The sequence below is a fragment of the Dasypus novemcinctus genome, chromosome 12 (genome assembly GCF_030445035.2).
Source record: "Dasypus novemcinctus isolate mDasNov1 chromosome 12, mDasNov1.1.hap2, whole genome shotgun sequence".
NCBI lineage: Eukaryota > Metazoa > Chordata > Mammalia > Cingulata > Dasypodidae > Dasypus > Dasypus novemcinctus.
Window position 1 is genome coordinate 79,115,050 of NC_080684.1, and position 15,183 is coordinate 79,130,232.

General features: G+C 34.3%; 1 protein-coding gene across 3 annotated transcripts in view; it reads right to left on the minus strand.

Moving 5' to 3' along the window:
• Positions 1 to 3,521: 3,521 nt before the first annotated feature.
• NR2C1 (nuclear receptor subfamily 2 group C member 1) overlaps positions 3,522 to 15,183 on the minus strand; it is a 72,600-nt gene continuing 60,938 nt past the window's right edge. For all 3 annotated transcript variants that reach the window (XM_071219007.1, XM_071219009.1, XM_071219008.1), the window contains exons 11-14: positions 11,611 to 11,750; positions 10,009 to 10,131; positions 6,898 to 7,003; positions 3,522 to 4,715 (exon numbers count right to left, since the gene is read on the minus strand). In XM_071219007.1, the coding sequence (XP_071075108.1) occupies positions 4,541 to 4,715; positions 6,898 to 7,003; positions 10,009 to 10,131; positions 11,611 to 11,750 (544 nt within the window). In that variant the 3' untranslated portion in view covers positions 3,522 to 4,540. The remainder of the gene's footprint in view (positions 4,716 to 6,897; positions 7,004 to 10,008; positions 10,132 to 11,610; positions 11,751 to 15,183) is intronic.

A 15,183-nucleotide genomic window follows, 5' to 3' on the forward strand; every position in this document is an offset into this window, starting at 1 on the left:
ATCTGTATATTTATTTTATCCATTCATTGGTTGATGGACACTTCCATCTTTCGGCAATTGTAAATAATTCTGTTAAGAACATTGGTGTGCAAATGTCTGTTCATGTCCCTGCTTTCAGTTCTTCTGGGTATATATCTAGAATTGCCAAGATCATATCATAATTCTATATTTAGCTTCCTGACCAAACTGTTTTCCGCAGCACCTGCACCATTCTACATTCCCACCAGCAGTGAATAAATGTTCTATTTCTCCACATCTTCTCCAACACTTTTAGTTTTTTTTTTTAAAGTGGCCATTCTAGTAGGTGTGAAGTGGTATCTCACTGAGGTTTTGATTTCCATTTCCTAACAGCTAGTGATGTTGAACATTTTTTCATGTGCTTTTTGCCATTTGTATTTCCTCTTTGGAAAAATGTCTCAAGTCTTTTGCCCATTTTTTAATTGGGTTGCCATTTTTAAAAAATATATTTATTCCACACCCTCCCCACCTGCCCCATTGTCTGCTGTATCCATTCGCTGTTTGTTCTTCTGTGTTTGCTTACCTTCTCTTGAGGCAGCAGTGGGAACTGATCTTGGGAACGTCTGGAGTGGGAGTGGTGCTTAATCTCAGCTACCTGTACTGCTGAGTCTCTTACTGTCTCTCCTATGCATTTCTTTTTGTTGCATCATCTTGCTGTGTCAGCTTTCCAGATAGGCCAGTCCTCCCACGAAGGCCAGAACTCTGTTTGGGCCAGCTTGCCACGCGGACCAGCTTACCTCCACTAGGAGGCCCCAGAAATTGAACCCTGGACTTCCCATGTAGTAGACGGGAGCCCAGTCACGTAAGCCACATCCACTTCCCTGGGTTGTCTTTTTATTGTTGAGTTGTAGAATTTCTTTATATCTATTGGATATTAAATCTTATCTCATATGTGGTTTCCAAATGTGGGGTCAAGTTAGTTTCTCCAAAGGAAAAAAATTCTGTTAGAGAAGGCCATACCTGACTACCAGCATTCTGAGAATAAAGTTAGGGGGCCTATACTCAGAATGTGACTTTCACTTTATCTTCATTTTCAATCGTATATTTTATCCACACTTCATATCCTGTAAGTCCTATGATCTTCTAGTTAAGTTTCTCAAGAGAATAAACCTCTGGCATCCTGCCTGGAAGGGTGGGAGTATGACAAGTGGTCACCTGTCTTAAGTAGGGGTAAAGACTGTCCAACTATTGTGTATCCAGACTTGCAACCAATCCTTTCTTTTTTATGGCCCATGTGGCATCTGAATCTGAGTACTCAGTGCCTCCAGGTACTGAGCATCTTTTCTGGATACTGCAAGGTATACTGGCCTCTTATTACATTGCCTTTTGCAGGTACTCAAGAGTAGAGCTTCCTTGGTTTTGGCTCTGTTAAGGCACTGTTTTCTTTCACCTGCTTTTCATCTTCTGAAGATCCATTCAACTTTTTTATTATTATTTCATCTCTTCTCCTGCTGTTTTATCCTTGTGTAGTTAACACTTTGTCATTTTATTGAGATTTCAGGTAGGAAAGAAAATAATCTGCATATTTAGCTGGAAGTTTTCAAATAGCAAACAATTCTAAAATAAAGGACATGAAATGCTTCCCATGTTTTCCCTTTTAGGCAGTTCAATCAAAATCATCCTTCCTAAAAGCCAAAAATATACACCCAAGAGGCAATTCTCACTGTATCTGCAAACAAATCTCTAGATCAGCTTCCAGATCTGATTGATGTAAAAGGTGGTTAGACTGGACTCAGCAGAATACAAGAAATTTGGGGATAAATGCAGATATTTTTATATGATAAAAAAAGGAAGCTTATTCCACTGTGGCAGTTTGATATTGTTTATGAATTCCAAAAATAGATACTGGATTATGTTTGTAAACTGGTCTGTCCCTCCAGGTATATTAGAAATTTCACTTTTACTTGATTATATAATGATTAAGGCTTTGATTGGGCCACGTCAGTAGTCTGTTGCATCCCTGCCCCCTTGGTGGGTGGGGACTCACAGAGAAACCACACCACAGAGAAAGGAGTTTGAAATTTTTGAGCTGGAGCCTGGGAAGTAAATACTCAGAGAAGCAGATAGGGCAGAGGTCCTGGGAAGAGAGATGAGCAGTTTGCCTGATAATTTGCAGCTGCAAAGACTAGAGCCCTGAGCAACTGAGCCCGGAGAGAAATGAGCCCCAGAGAGAGAATTATTCCAGCCTTCAGCTGATATTGGAAGAACTGGGACCACAGAGCCTTCAGAGGAAGGGGGAGGCTGAAAACTTGCAGACATTGGCAGCCATCTTGCTCTAATATCTGGCAAAAGACTTTGGTGAGGAAAGTAACTTATGCTTTATGGCCTGGTAACTGTAAGCTTCTACCCCAAATAAAATACACTTTGTTAAATCCAACAGATTGCTGGTACTTTGCATTAGCACCCCTTTGGCTCACTAATACATCCACCCATCAGAAAAAGTTGACTTTTTAGAACTTGATATCAGAAATAATTTTTACTAGTGTTTTCTTACTATAGCAGCCCTATACATTAAGGTGAAAACACAATGTAACAATACACATATATAAAGAGGATGACTGAACACTGAAAAATCGGACATGAAATCAAATATATTGGCTGGATACGGAAATTTGTAATGGTCACATTTTAATATAGGATTTAAAACACTTCCAAATATAACTACAAATTTATTCAGGAAAAATACCTGAAAGAAACATGTATCTTAACCATTAGTACATTATTTTAAGGAATTATTTTTCTGACTATGTTGAGTTTATAAAGTCTAAACTTGCTGATTTTGCCATTTGAGTATTTTATACGAAATGTAATTTTTCCTAGCTAGTAAGTATAAATAAACCTGTTGACAAAAATCTTGTTTTTAATAGGCAAAAAAGTCTCCCTTAGTAAACTGGTAAAGACTGAAAGTTGATAAATTTTTAACTATTTTGACTTACTGTAAACTAGTAATCAGTAAAATCCGTGCACCAAAAAAAGTCAATTTCTCTTCTTTTGCAAAAACTTTTATAAAAAATGTACTTTGAGCATAATAAAATCTTCATATTTGTTTTTAACAATCAATAAATGGATATACCAAAATAATTCATCATGAAATTAGAGCAAAGAAATATTTATCAGAATCAGGTTTGGTAAGAAAAACATTACTATGGAAGACATCAAAGGAGGGTCTAAAATGCTTTTGTTGTGGCAATAACAAGGTGTCAGCTTACTACACGTAAAATAGCTCTTTCTCCCCTTTACAGTAAAAAAAGAAAAACCAGTGCATATTATTTTATATTTTAAAGAAACTGCTAAGTTTATTTAAAATTATCAAGTTGCTTTAAATAATTATCTAACTTACCTTGAAAGCATGGATTGGCTATGATAAATCCATTATTTAACAAATTGGATGACTTTTCCTTTCTTTTCTTTTTTTTGAAAGTACTGGAGATTGAACCCAGGACCTTGTACATGGGAAACAGGTGCTCAGCCACTGAGCTACATCTGTTCCCCAATGAGAATTGTTTTTTTTTTTTTTTGTTCATTTGTTTTGGTTTATTTTGTTTTTAGAGGTACTGGGGATTGAACCTGGGACCTTGTACATGGGAAGCAGGTGCTCAACCACTTGAGCTACATCTGCTCCCAGATGAGTTTTTCTAATGGCCTAAAAATAAATTCCATGGCAGAGCCAGGAAGTTATAATGCAGGCCAGAAAAAAGGGGAAGAGAGATCAGAATACTTTTTGTGGAATGAAAGAGCAACAATTTTAATATCGCTTTTGAAATACTGAAACATTCTGGGCTCAATCAGTATCTATTACTTTTTAAAAACACAGCAGTAAACCAAAAATATTAAAACATGAACCCTATTTTATCCTCAAACAATTTTTTGCTACATAAATAAAAACTGCTTGTAATTAATAATATATAACAGTAAAATGTCAACTCTTAAGATCACAAATGGCTTATGTCTCATTGCCAGCAACGAGAATGGTATATAATAAGGGGCACCATGATATTTACAAAAGACAAAAAATATATATATTCAATTATTATTTCCTATAGTCTAATGTTATCAGTATACCACTGAGCATAAACTAATCTTTTGACATGGTAATCAAGATGAAAACAATTATATTATAGAAGAGAAAATCCTCCTCAGGGATTTTTGATCATTATGTGTTTGTACTAGGTTCATAATAAAGTTAAATATGAATAGAACACAATTCCAAAAAAAAAAAAACTAATTTATTTGCTTTATGCGAGATCTTAGTTTAGATAGTCAAGAGGTGATAGCATCACCAAGAACAGATTCATAGCAAGTCTTACTCACTTAAATAAGACAGGAAGGGAAATTTTAATTCCTGCTACCTGCCCAGTCACTTCAAAAATTCTTTGTAAGGAGGTTATAATAAAAACACCTTGGATTTTGGTTACTCTTTAAAGTCAGAATTTCCAGAAACTCTGAAATAAATGAGTTCAATTTGATGTCTTCTTGTGTTCTGGGAAAGAACAACACGTTTACAGCACTGAGATCCCAGCTTTCAAATGCCATGACCAATTATTTGGGAGTTATAATCTGCAGGCTCCATTTTTAAAATATGTGGGATAACACTGTCAATTCGTACATTGCCAATGAGGCCTTTGAAAAACAATTCTTCAGTGATGGTAGCATTCATCAATCGTAAAGCAGGCAATCTGAGAAGTAGTCTGGATAACCTAAAGGAAAAATTGGTTGGCGGTAAGACAAAGCTATAAATCAGAGAGAGATTCAGTGAAAAAAAAAAAAAGTAATTTCTGTGGTCTAATTTAACAAAGATCTAATTTTCAGAAGCTAAAATGAAAACTTAAAGTACACTCAAACCTTAAACCTACTCTTTTTTTTGTTTTTTTTTTCTTGTTTATTTTCTTTTAAATGTTACATTAAAAAAATATGAGGTCCCCATATACCCCTCACCCCTCTCACCCCACTCACAACAACCTCTTCCATCATCGTGGCACATTCACTGCACCTGGTGAATACATTTTGGAGCACTGCTGCACGGCATGGACAGTGTTCTACCCTGTAGTCTCCACTCTACCCCAGTCCACCCAGTGGGCCATGGCAGGACACACAATGTCCAGCATCTGTTCCTGCAGCACCACCCAAGACAAGTTATTCTGAATGTAAACGCAGGTCTGACAGACTCCACATCAACACTTAGCTCTTAACTGCTATAATGTGCTGCCTCCACTTGACTGTATGAACCATGAAACACAAGTTCTTAAACTATGGAGTAACCACAGATCAAGTTATATGTTTAAGAATGTCTTAGGAACTCACCTGAGGTTTTAAGAACAGTAATATTTTGTGCTATCAGGACATGTGAGGCTCTACTATAAGTTTTCTCAGTTTTACTTCACAAAAAATTTTACTGGAAATGGTAAAACAGGTAATCTTGTCATTAAGGGAGGACACAGAATGTGGAATCAAGACCACTGGGTTCAAATCTTCATTTAGCTGCTCCCTATTCTGTGAATGTGTGCGAGCAACTTACTCTTAGTCTCTCTCTCAGTGCTCTTGTGATTAATGAAATCTCCTCCCCTAGGTAGTGAGGTTCTTTAAGGTAAGACTTTGTCTTGTATGAAAATGTATTATAAGTTATCCAACCATAATTTATTAATTTTATCCAACCATACTTTATTAATTTTAACTAACTAGGAATATAAAAAAATGAGGAAGAGTTCCATAGATCCAGGCACCTACAACCTAATGGAATGGAGATCAGGAAACAACTATATTTCAAAAAGGAGGAAACATTTAACTACAGCTTTTATTTGTATAATGAAGTAAAAAAGCAACTTTTTAAACTTTAAAGAAATGAACAATCACAACAAAACAGCCAACAACAATTAAAAATCCACTTTCTAAAACACCTGTGGTATTTTTCTTTCCTCTATTCAAAGGTCTAACACTTGAGATCAAATAAAACCAGCAGCCCCCACAATTAACTGATCTCCCTGTAGCTATGTACTCTGCTCCTTTTTTGTTCCCATCAACTGAACAGCATCCACAGAACTAGTAGGAACACTGGTTAAACTAAGGCTAATTTTCCTGATGGAACTGGCTTATAAGTCTATATTATTTAATATATGTAAAAAATTATATGCAAAATGTCCTTTTACTAGTTTGAGTATGCTGTAATAATAATAATAATAGCAAACACACTTATACAGCCCTTACTATGTAACAGGTACAGGTCTAAGCACTGCATATATTAACTGAATTCTTTCAATAATTGTAAAAAGTAAGTACTATGGTTATCTCCATTTTATAGGTAGGAAACTGAGGCAGAGAAGTTAAATAACTTGCAGGTGATAAAGCTAATAAGTGGTAGAGTTGATATCAAACCCTGGTATCTATGTGCCTAACCACTTTGCTGTCCTGCCCCTCTTTCAAAATTGAGGTCATCTTAGAAAACCACAAATTTTTTCAAAGGACATAGGCAAGAAATAAATTAGATCATAAACCACATTTCAAAATTAAAAAATATTGTCTAATGGTTTTTTCATTAGTTCCTTAAATCTCTCCCCCACCTCATAAAATTCATCTCATCTGAAAACTGAGTTTGGACTCTAATGTCAGAGCACCGAGTTTCTTACTCAGGCTCTGCCATTTATTGTGTGACCTTGAGCAAGTTACTTAAAGTCTGTGCTGAAGTCTCCTCATATAAAATGTGCAAACTGGATGAAATATTACATGTAAAGTGCTTACAACAGTACAGTATTACATGTAAAGTGCTTACAACTTTTTATGACTAAACATTTAGGTTGCCTGAAAACATTACTTTTGGAATGGAAAATAATGAATGCACAAAAAAGTTTGAAAATGAATTCAATTAGTTATTTAACATCTGGATACCTGTAGGTGTCATCTGGATATGTTTTGGTTATGTAATCTTGGAATTCCACATAAGCCTTTTCCTGAAATTTTTCAATCTGTTCCATGTTTTCTAGGCCTGGGTGATCTGAAACATTAAAGAAAATACTGTAATCCTAGTTCTGAATCCTTGCTTAATAAGCATTGGGAGTGGAGATGGAAGGTATATTGAGTCAAAAAAGAAGTCCCATCTTATAATATGTGATTCTTTCATTCCACCTACTATGTACCAGGCACTGTACTTTAATAATTTGAAATTATTTCATCTCATAAATTCTAACATTGATAAAAAAAAAATGAGACATTTGGGTCCTAACAAAATCTATAGCTTCTTTTCTTATTCTAAAAAAGGTGGAAGGGATTTTGATCATTTTTGCTTTCAAAAGGAACAAAAAATAAAATCATTCAGCTTAGTTAAAAAAAATTAATCCAAAACATATTTGGAGAATATATTCTATATTGTATTTTATAAGTAAAAAAGCACACTATCATAAGAAGGTACTTATAAAATTATGGCACTATGAAATTATTTAACTCTCACCATCATTTCCATCAGAAAAATTTTGATATCATAAATCACATGAAATAATCTATACATGTTTCAATGGTATAAAATAACTTCATAAACACTATGCCTAACAAGCAATGTTGAAAAATATGGAAAATTATTCTAACTGGAGAAATTTAAAAAGTAATAAAATACTGGAAATATTTAATAAAATAGTTACATTATACATCTAACTTCAAATCTATGTTTTCATATTTAAAGAAAATGAAGGTGGCAAATTAGTTTTGATAAAAATGGAGATACATGTTTTTAATCATATGAAACATTAGAAGAAATAGTACAAAAACTTTTATTATCAGGGAAGAGAAGAAATAGGAATTTTTAGATAATTTTATGCTGTACAGGAATATACACCAAACTGAAAAAAATACAGGACCTAAAAGAAGAGTCAATTCTCTTATTTAGAAATTGACCATTGAGCTTACTGTCATTTTCCTATATGAAAACTAGAAAACAGGACAGCAAATGAGAAACTCATTTCCTATTTGTTGGTAACTCTAATGTTTGGAAATTTAACATATTAATACTGCAGTACTCATCTCTCATTTTGCTTCTTAATGATGTCTAACAAAATATACCTAAGAATTCAATTGTTGATGTGACAACAGAAATAGAGGTTTATGATGTCATTTCACTGATTTTTTTTTCAATTTTCTTTATTCATAGCCAGATGAATTTTTAACATGAGGTATTGGTTCACATTGGGCAAAGAGGCCCTGATATAAACAAATAGTAACTTCAGTATACCCAGTGAAACTAAAGTTTAAAAATCAGAGTGAGATGCAACAGAGGGAGGATAAATGTAATAGTAAACCCTTTAGTTTACTAAATTGGCAAAGAACATAGTATTTTTAAAATTGAGATCAATTAACATATAAATTCATCCTTTTAAAGTGTACAACTTAATGGTTTTTAGTGTACTCAGGTGTGCAACCCTAACCACAATCTAATTTTAGAACATTTTTGTTACCCCAAAAAGAAACCCTGTACCCTTTTAGCAAGTCACTCTCCAATCTTCCCTCTTCCTAGTCCCTGGAAACCACTAACTTTATTTCTCTATAGATTTACCTCTTCTAGACTTTTCATATACATGGAATCATATGTGGTTTGTGACTGGCTTCTTGATACGTTTTCAAGATTCAACCACATGCATGTATCAGGATTTCATTCCTTTCTATTGCCAAATATTCCACTGAATGGATATATCACGTTTTGTTTATCCATTCATCAGTGGTAGGGCATATGGGCTGTTTCTACCTTTGGGCTATTGTGAATAATGCTACTATGGATATTCATGTACAAGTTTTGTGTGGACATATATTTTCACTTCTTAGACCAATACATATGAGCGGAACTTCTGGGTTATATGATAACTCTATGTTTAATACTCTGAGTACCTACAAAACTGTCTTCCAAAGCAACTGTGCCAGTTTATATTCCCACAAAAAATGTTTAAAAAAAAAAAGTTTATACACAAGAAAATTACAACTCATGTAACTTATGGATGATAGTTAACAGTAATATTTTAATATTTTGCAGCAATGGCAAGAAAATATTTTTTTCTTCTAAGGGACAGCAATAGGGGGGTATAAGAGAATAAGGAATTTTTTGTTTTGGAGTAATGAAAATACTCTAAAATTGACTGAGGTGAATGACAGCAAATTCTGTGATGAAAATGAGAGCCACTCAGTATACACTCTGAATGGACTGTACAAAGCATGTGACTGTATTAACACAGGGAATCCTGTGGTAGATGACGGACTGTGGTTAACAGGACAAATATGAGAACATTTTCTCCTGAATGAGAAATATATAATGCTAAAAAAAGGGTGTTAATAATTGGATGGGTTGGGGGAAAAATCACCAAATGTAAGATATGGGCTATGGTTAGGAGTAATATATATATTTAAAGATTTATTTATTTATTTATTTCTCTCCCCTCCCCCCTCCCTCGTTGTCTGTTCTCTGTGCTATTTGCTGCGTGTTCTTTGTCTGCTCCTGTTGTCAGCGGCATGGGAATATGTGTTTCTTTTTGTTGTGTCATCTTGTGTCAGCTCTCCGTATGGGCGGCGCCATTCCTAGGCAGGCTGCACTTTCTTTTGCGCTGGGCGGCTCTCCTTACGGGGTGCACTCCTTGTGCGTGGGGCTCCCCTATGTGGGTGACACCCCTGAGTGGCACGGCACTCCCTGTGTGCATCAACACTGCGCATGGGCCAGCTCCACACGGGTTAAGGAGGCCCGGGGTTTGAACCATGGACCTCCCATGTGGTAGACGGACGCCCTAACCACTGGGCCAAGTCCGCTTCCCTAGGAATAATATTTTGACAATGCTCTTTCATAGTTTGTAACAAATGTTTCGCAACAGTGCAAGGTGTTGGTAGGATGGATGAAAGCCTTGTATATGATATGCACATTTGTTTTGTAAATTTACAAATTTTACTATACATTTATTGTTTATATATGTTCATATATGAATGATATACTTCAATAAAATTTTATTTTAAAAAAAATTCATGTTTATTTACCTGGACTGAAGAGTACTATTGCCTTCAGGTATGCGTATTCATACCCATCAATACAGAGTTTAACCATGCTGTTACAAAACTCCTGCAGTTTGAAGATGTGCTCCATCAATAATTTTCTTCTTTCTGTGGACATTTTACCTTTTATTAAAAATGAACTAATAAAAAACAAGTTTCATTCCTGTTTTTGTCTAAAATGCATGACTATTTTCCTCCTCACTCATTTCCAGTTTTCAATATAACCAGTCTATGTTTAAAAGTCAGGATCTCTCCAATTATAGACGAAACTAATTAAGCAAATTCTTAATTCAAGAAAAAATAAAACAAGTTTTTCAGTACAAAGAGCCATAAATGTAATGTTTTCTCAAGATACACCTTTGAGAAGGTAAGCTATAAACACAACCACCTGAAAAACTGGTTAACCAAAGTACAAAAAACTCAAATCTTGGACATAAGATTTTATCTGATTAGTCAGCTATAGCTTTACTGAAGGTAGGCCTTATAACACACTGCAAATATGTTATAATGAATCAAATTGGGGTTAGAAATCCATAAGTAAGATGGGAGTATAGTGCTGCCTTCTACTAGACATTTTTTGTTGACACAATTAAGATGATTACTCTGCCCTTAAATATCAGGAGGAAGCAGATCATTTAAAATAATGTAAAATAATGGGAAATGGAGGATGCTAGGAAATAAAAAGTAGTTCCCAATTTATAAATTATTTCCTGAGTTCAAATGGCAGTTCTCCATATTTGGGGACAGCCATCCTCTCAGTTATTCATAAGTCATTTTAAAGTTAAGCAGTTATAAATAAGTAGTGTTCCTCAAATGAATGAATTGTAATCATCTTGCCATCAAGAAAACAAAAAAGGATAAGAATCTTTCTGTGACTCTTCAGTACTATCTAGGGGAAGGGTAACCTTTGATGAATTGATACCAATATCAGCCTATCTTAGGATTCAAAGGGCTATAATAAAGAAACATCATTTAAAAACTGGTGAGAAGGATCCATTTTTCAATGCGTGACCACATCTATATAAGCTAACCCTGGACTCTGGTACCCCTACCAAAGTACAACAATTCATATGGCCTGGACAGAAAGAGCCATCCAGATTTAAATATACTTGTTTCAATTTTATTTTAAATATTTAAAAATGTTTGGATAATTCATGAATTATCAAATTATGAAATTTATCAAAAGTAAAAAGGATGTTGGTGCCTAAAACATTAATACCATCATAAGAGATCTACCTTTAACCATAACATTTTTAAAATTTATCCCCTCACCTCCCCCCGCCCACCACCCACAGTTTGCTTGCTGTCTGCTCTCTGTCCATACAATGCGTGTTATTCTGCTTGTCTCCCTTTTGTTGCACCATCTTGCTGCTCCAGCTCTCTGCGGGTGCAGGCCGTCAACTCTCTGCAGGAGGGGGCCAGCCTGCCTTCACAAGGAGGCCCTGGGATGCAAACCCAGGGCCTCTCATATGGTAGATGGGAGCCCAATCAATTGAGCCACAGCTACTTCCCTAACCGTAACATTTTATAAAACTGATTCCCCATCCTATATCCTGGAAAAGAAAATAAGTAAGGTATTGATTTTACCTTGTTGAAGGCTACTGTGAAGACAATTAACGAATGTTGATAATATAGTTGCCACATTCATCACTTGCCAGCATTGGGCAAGACCAAGAGTAAAAAGTTCATTCCAATAAGCTTTCACCAACGATATGCTGTTTTCTTGCCTATTCAACGAACAAAACACAAATCTGATATCATTAAAATAAATTTCATTAACTTTACAACTCATATTTAAAAATAAAATATAGCAAATTAAAATTATTCTAGAAAGGCCAACTGGGCATGCTCTTGTTCAATTCTGTGTTTTATACAGTTGATAGCATTTCATGAGGAAATGCTTAGAAATTTAAATATTAGCTAGCTCACTAATGACTGAGTATATAAAAATATTTGCAAATATTTCAAAATAAAAAATTTAGAGCTTTAATTTCATGTCATAAAACAGATGAAGTAGACTTTTTAAAAAAAGCATACATTGAAAAACCCTTTGCCAAGGTTTCTTTAACCTTTGTGTAAATACTTTAAGAAAAGGACAGAGTTATTTGACGACAGCTAACAAGCTGGGAGAAATGGTTTATTCTGTTTCAGAGGAGACATTAGTATACAATAGGAGACACCCAGGGAATTTACTAGTAGTAATAAGAAGTAAGAAAGGTCAAAGGTCCTTTCCTGAATTTCTGAATAATCACAGGAGCACAAGAAAACAGAGCATCAGGAATCAAGAAATCAGGGTTTTAAACCCAGATCATCCATTTATTATCCATTTGAAATTAGGCAAAAGAGCTTCCCAGGTCTCAGGTTGCTTGACTATGTAAAATGCAGAGAGACTATATGTCCTGTATCTTGCTCAGGGTTATTATGAGTTGCGAATCTAAGAAATATGTAAACAAACTATGACATAAAGTACATACACCAGGCATTGTTCTAGGCATAGGAGAAACAGCAATAAACTAGATTAGGTCTGCCTTAATGAAACAAGGGAAGCATAATAAACAAGTAAACAAGTATATAATTTCAAATACTTTATATAAATATTATATACATATAGGTACATATGGTTATACACAAAAATGTTTTCAGGCAATTATACGTTATTATAAAATAGGATGACACAGAAAATGGGGGAGGGGAGGCTGTTTAGGTAGGTGGTTAGAGCAGGTGACATTTGAGTTGAGTAGAGAAAGATGGGAGATACCTTTATGAAAAACATCTAGTAGAAAAGTATTCCAGAAAGAAGAAAAAGGGCAAACTTGGTGAGGTAAGAACAAGGATATAGTAGGTGTTCAGTAAAAATTGTTCTCCCTTCTTGGAGTGTATTCTCCCCAACTTGTTTTTCTGGCAAATTCCTAATCCATTCCTTACGATATAGCTCAGAGCTCACTTTCTTGAAAAAACACTCTCTTACCACACTCCACTCCCAAGTTAGTTAATCATTCCCTTTTAGTGCTACCTATACACAATGCATACTTACACACTTAATTTTTTTTAAAAGGTTAAATGGGTTTATTATAGAAAAATATAAACAACAAAAAAAGAAAAAAAATCACCTGTAATACTATTCAAATATATTATAATTTTATCACATGTATTTACAGACCTTTGCTACTTCAATGCTATGTACATGTTGCCTATATGCCGAATACAGCCCCAGGCATTGGCTGTACAGTATATACTTATATTTTGTACTTATCTCCCGTGGAATTCTAAATTAATTGATTTAGGGGGGTCTGTCTTTCATACTAAATTAAAACTTTATCAAAATCAGGGACTCCGTTTTTCTTTTCTGTATCCTCAATAAATAAGACAGTCCATGGCATAGAGAAGGAATTTATCAAGTGATTTCTGATCACTGGGGTGAAAGAATAGGCAGAGGGCAAGAATTCAGAAAAGACAGTGCTAGAAAAGACATGGATATAGGCCCTTTCACAAGTAAGTAATCCGTAAACCAAAAACTATATATCAATACTTTATTATAAATAAGATAATGAAATTATAAAATTTCTTTTCATTTCTCCAAAGAGATTTAAGTTGATAAAAACATCCTGATAAGAAATATGACACTGGTGAAAGGTAGTACCCATCAAAATTTAAAATAAACACTATTCCCAGCAATTCAATTTGTAGAAATCTATTTTATGAAATTACTAAGGCAAGGAGACAAAGATATATATTCAATGCTACAACATAATAACAAAGAAAACCAGCAAGAAGCCAAATGTCTACTAACCTTGTTAACAGACATTTGGTTGTTAAGTTAATTAAAATAAATCCATAAAATGGAATACTAAGTAGCCATTAAGAAGAATAGTGTAAATATGCATGTGCTGACATAGAAAGAATGCTGACATAAGAATTCCATAATATACTACTACCTAAGTGTAAAGAGCAAATATGGTAGGACACTACACTGTTAACAGTGGGTTTAGTTATGCCTGGAGAGTGAGGTTTGCTATAAAGTTACATAATTTAGTATTATTTAAAACTGCAAAAATATGAGGAAAAAGTTTAAAGTAAACATGAAGAGGTCAATTTTTACCTTAACCTCTGACCCTGAAGTTTTTGCTAATCAAGGTAATTAACTAGTAAAAATAGGAAAGGAAAAAGAAGAGACAACTAGAAAGAAATCTGAGTTTTTAGGTCCATGTGCCTGGACAGTGTTGGGGGAACTCCAAGAAAAAGTTAAGAAGAAGTATCTGTATTGAAGATGAGGGAACATAAAAAATGGTTTAGAGTATCTTTAAGGAAAAGAGATGAAAAGTGACAACTGAGGAATAAACTGCCAGATTCTTTTATTTCCATTTTAAGCTTTAACCAAGGAGTTGTAAAACTGAGTTAAGGAAAAGTTGAAAGAGCTTAATGTAGAAATCAGTCATTGAAAGATATCTATTCACTATATTTATATATATATATAACTATATATATTAAAAAACACCAAAAACAAAACCACCATATTGTATAGCTAACTATGATGTTCAAATATGTTTTTTAAAAAGTGCATTAGGAAAGAAAAACCAAGCCCCCTTTAAGATGAAGGTTCCTGAGAGAATGAAGGAAAATTACTATTTAGTATTTATTCTGTAGCAAGCACCGAATTAGGTTAAATTTATGTTCACTGTCTTACCTAAGTGGCTGAAGTCACTCTCTGCTCTTAATTAACAAAAGCAGAATTGAGCTTCAGTGAGGTTAAGTAACACAGCCCAAGGATGAAAACCAGCAGATGGATAAAAGCAAAATTTGTCCAAAGCTATGCTCTTTTATAAAATATTTAAAAATTTACCAAGTAAAATGCTAAAGGCAAATTTCTCAATAGAGACTAGCACTTAAGGCTAATATTTTGTGATGGTAAAGGCATGTTTGCTACCAGTTTCTTCCTGTTAAGAAAACAAACAAACGACTACTGTAGTCACATTATACTATTATTTTCAACATAACTGAATAGAGAAGGTAGTTAAGGTATGAATCAGGCATCCAGAGAACGTCAGTGTTAAAAGACAAAAAAAAAAAGGCATTGAACTGCAGAATTGTATATGTTTTCTTTTCCAAATAAATGTACAGGTATTTTTAAATACTACACTATGTTGTTAATGTTCAGTAAAA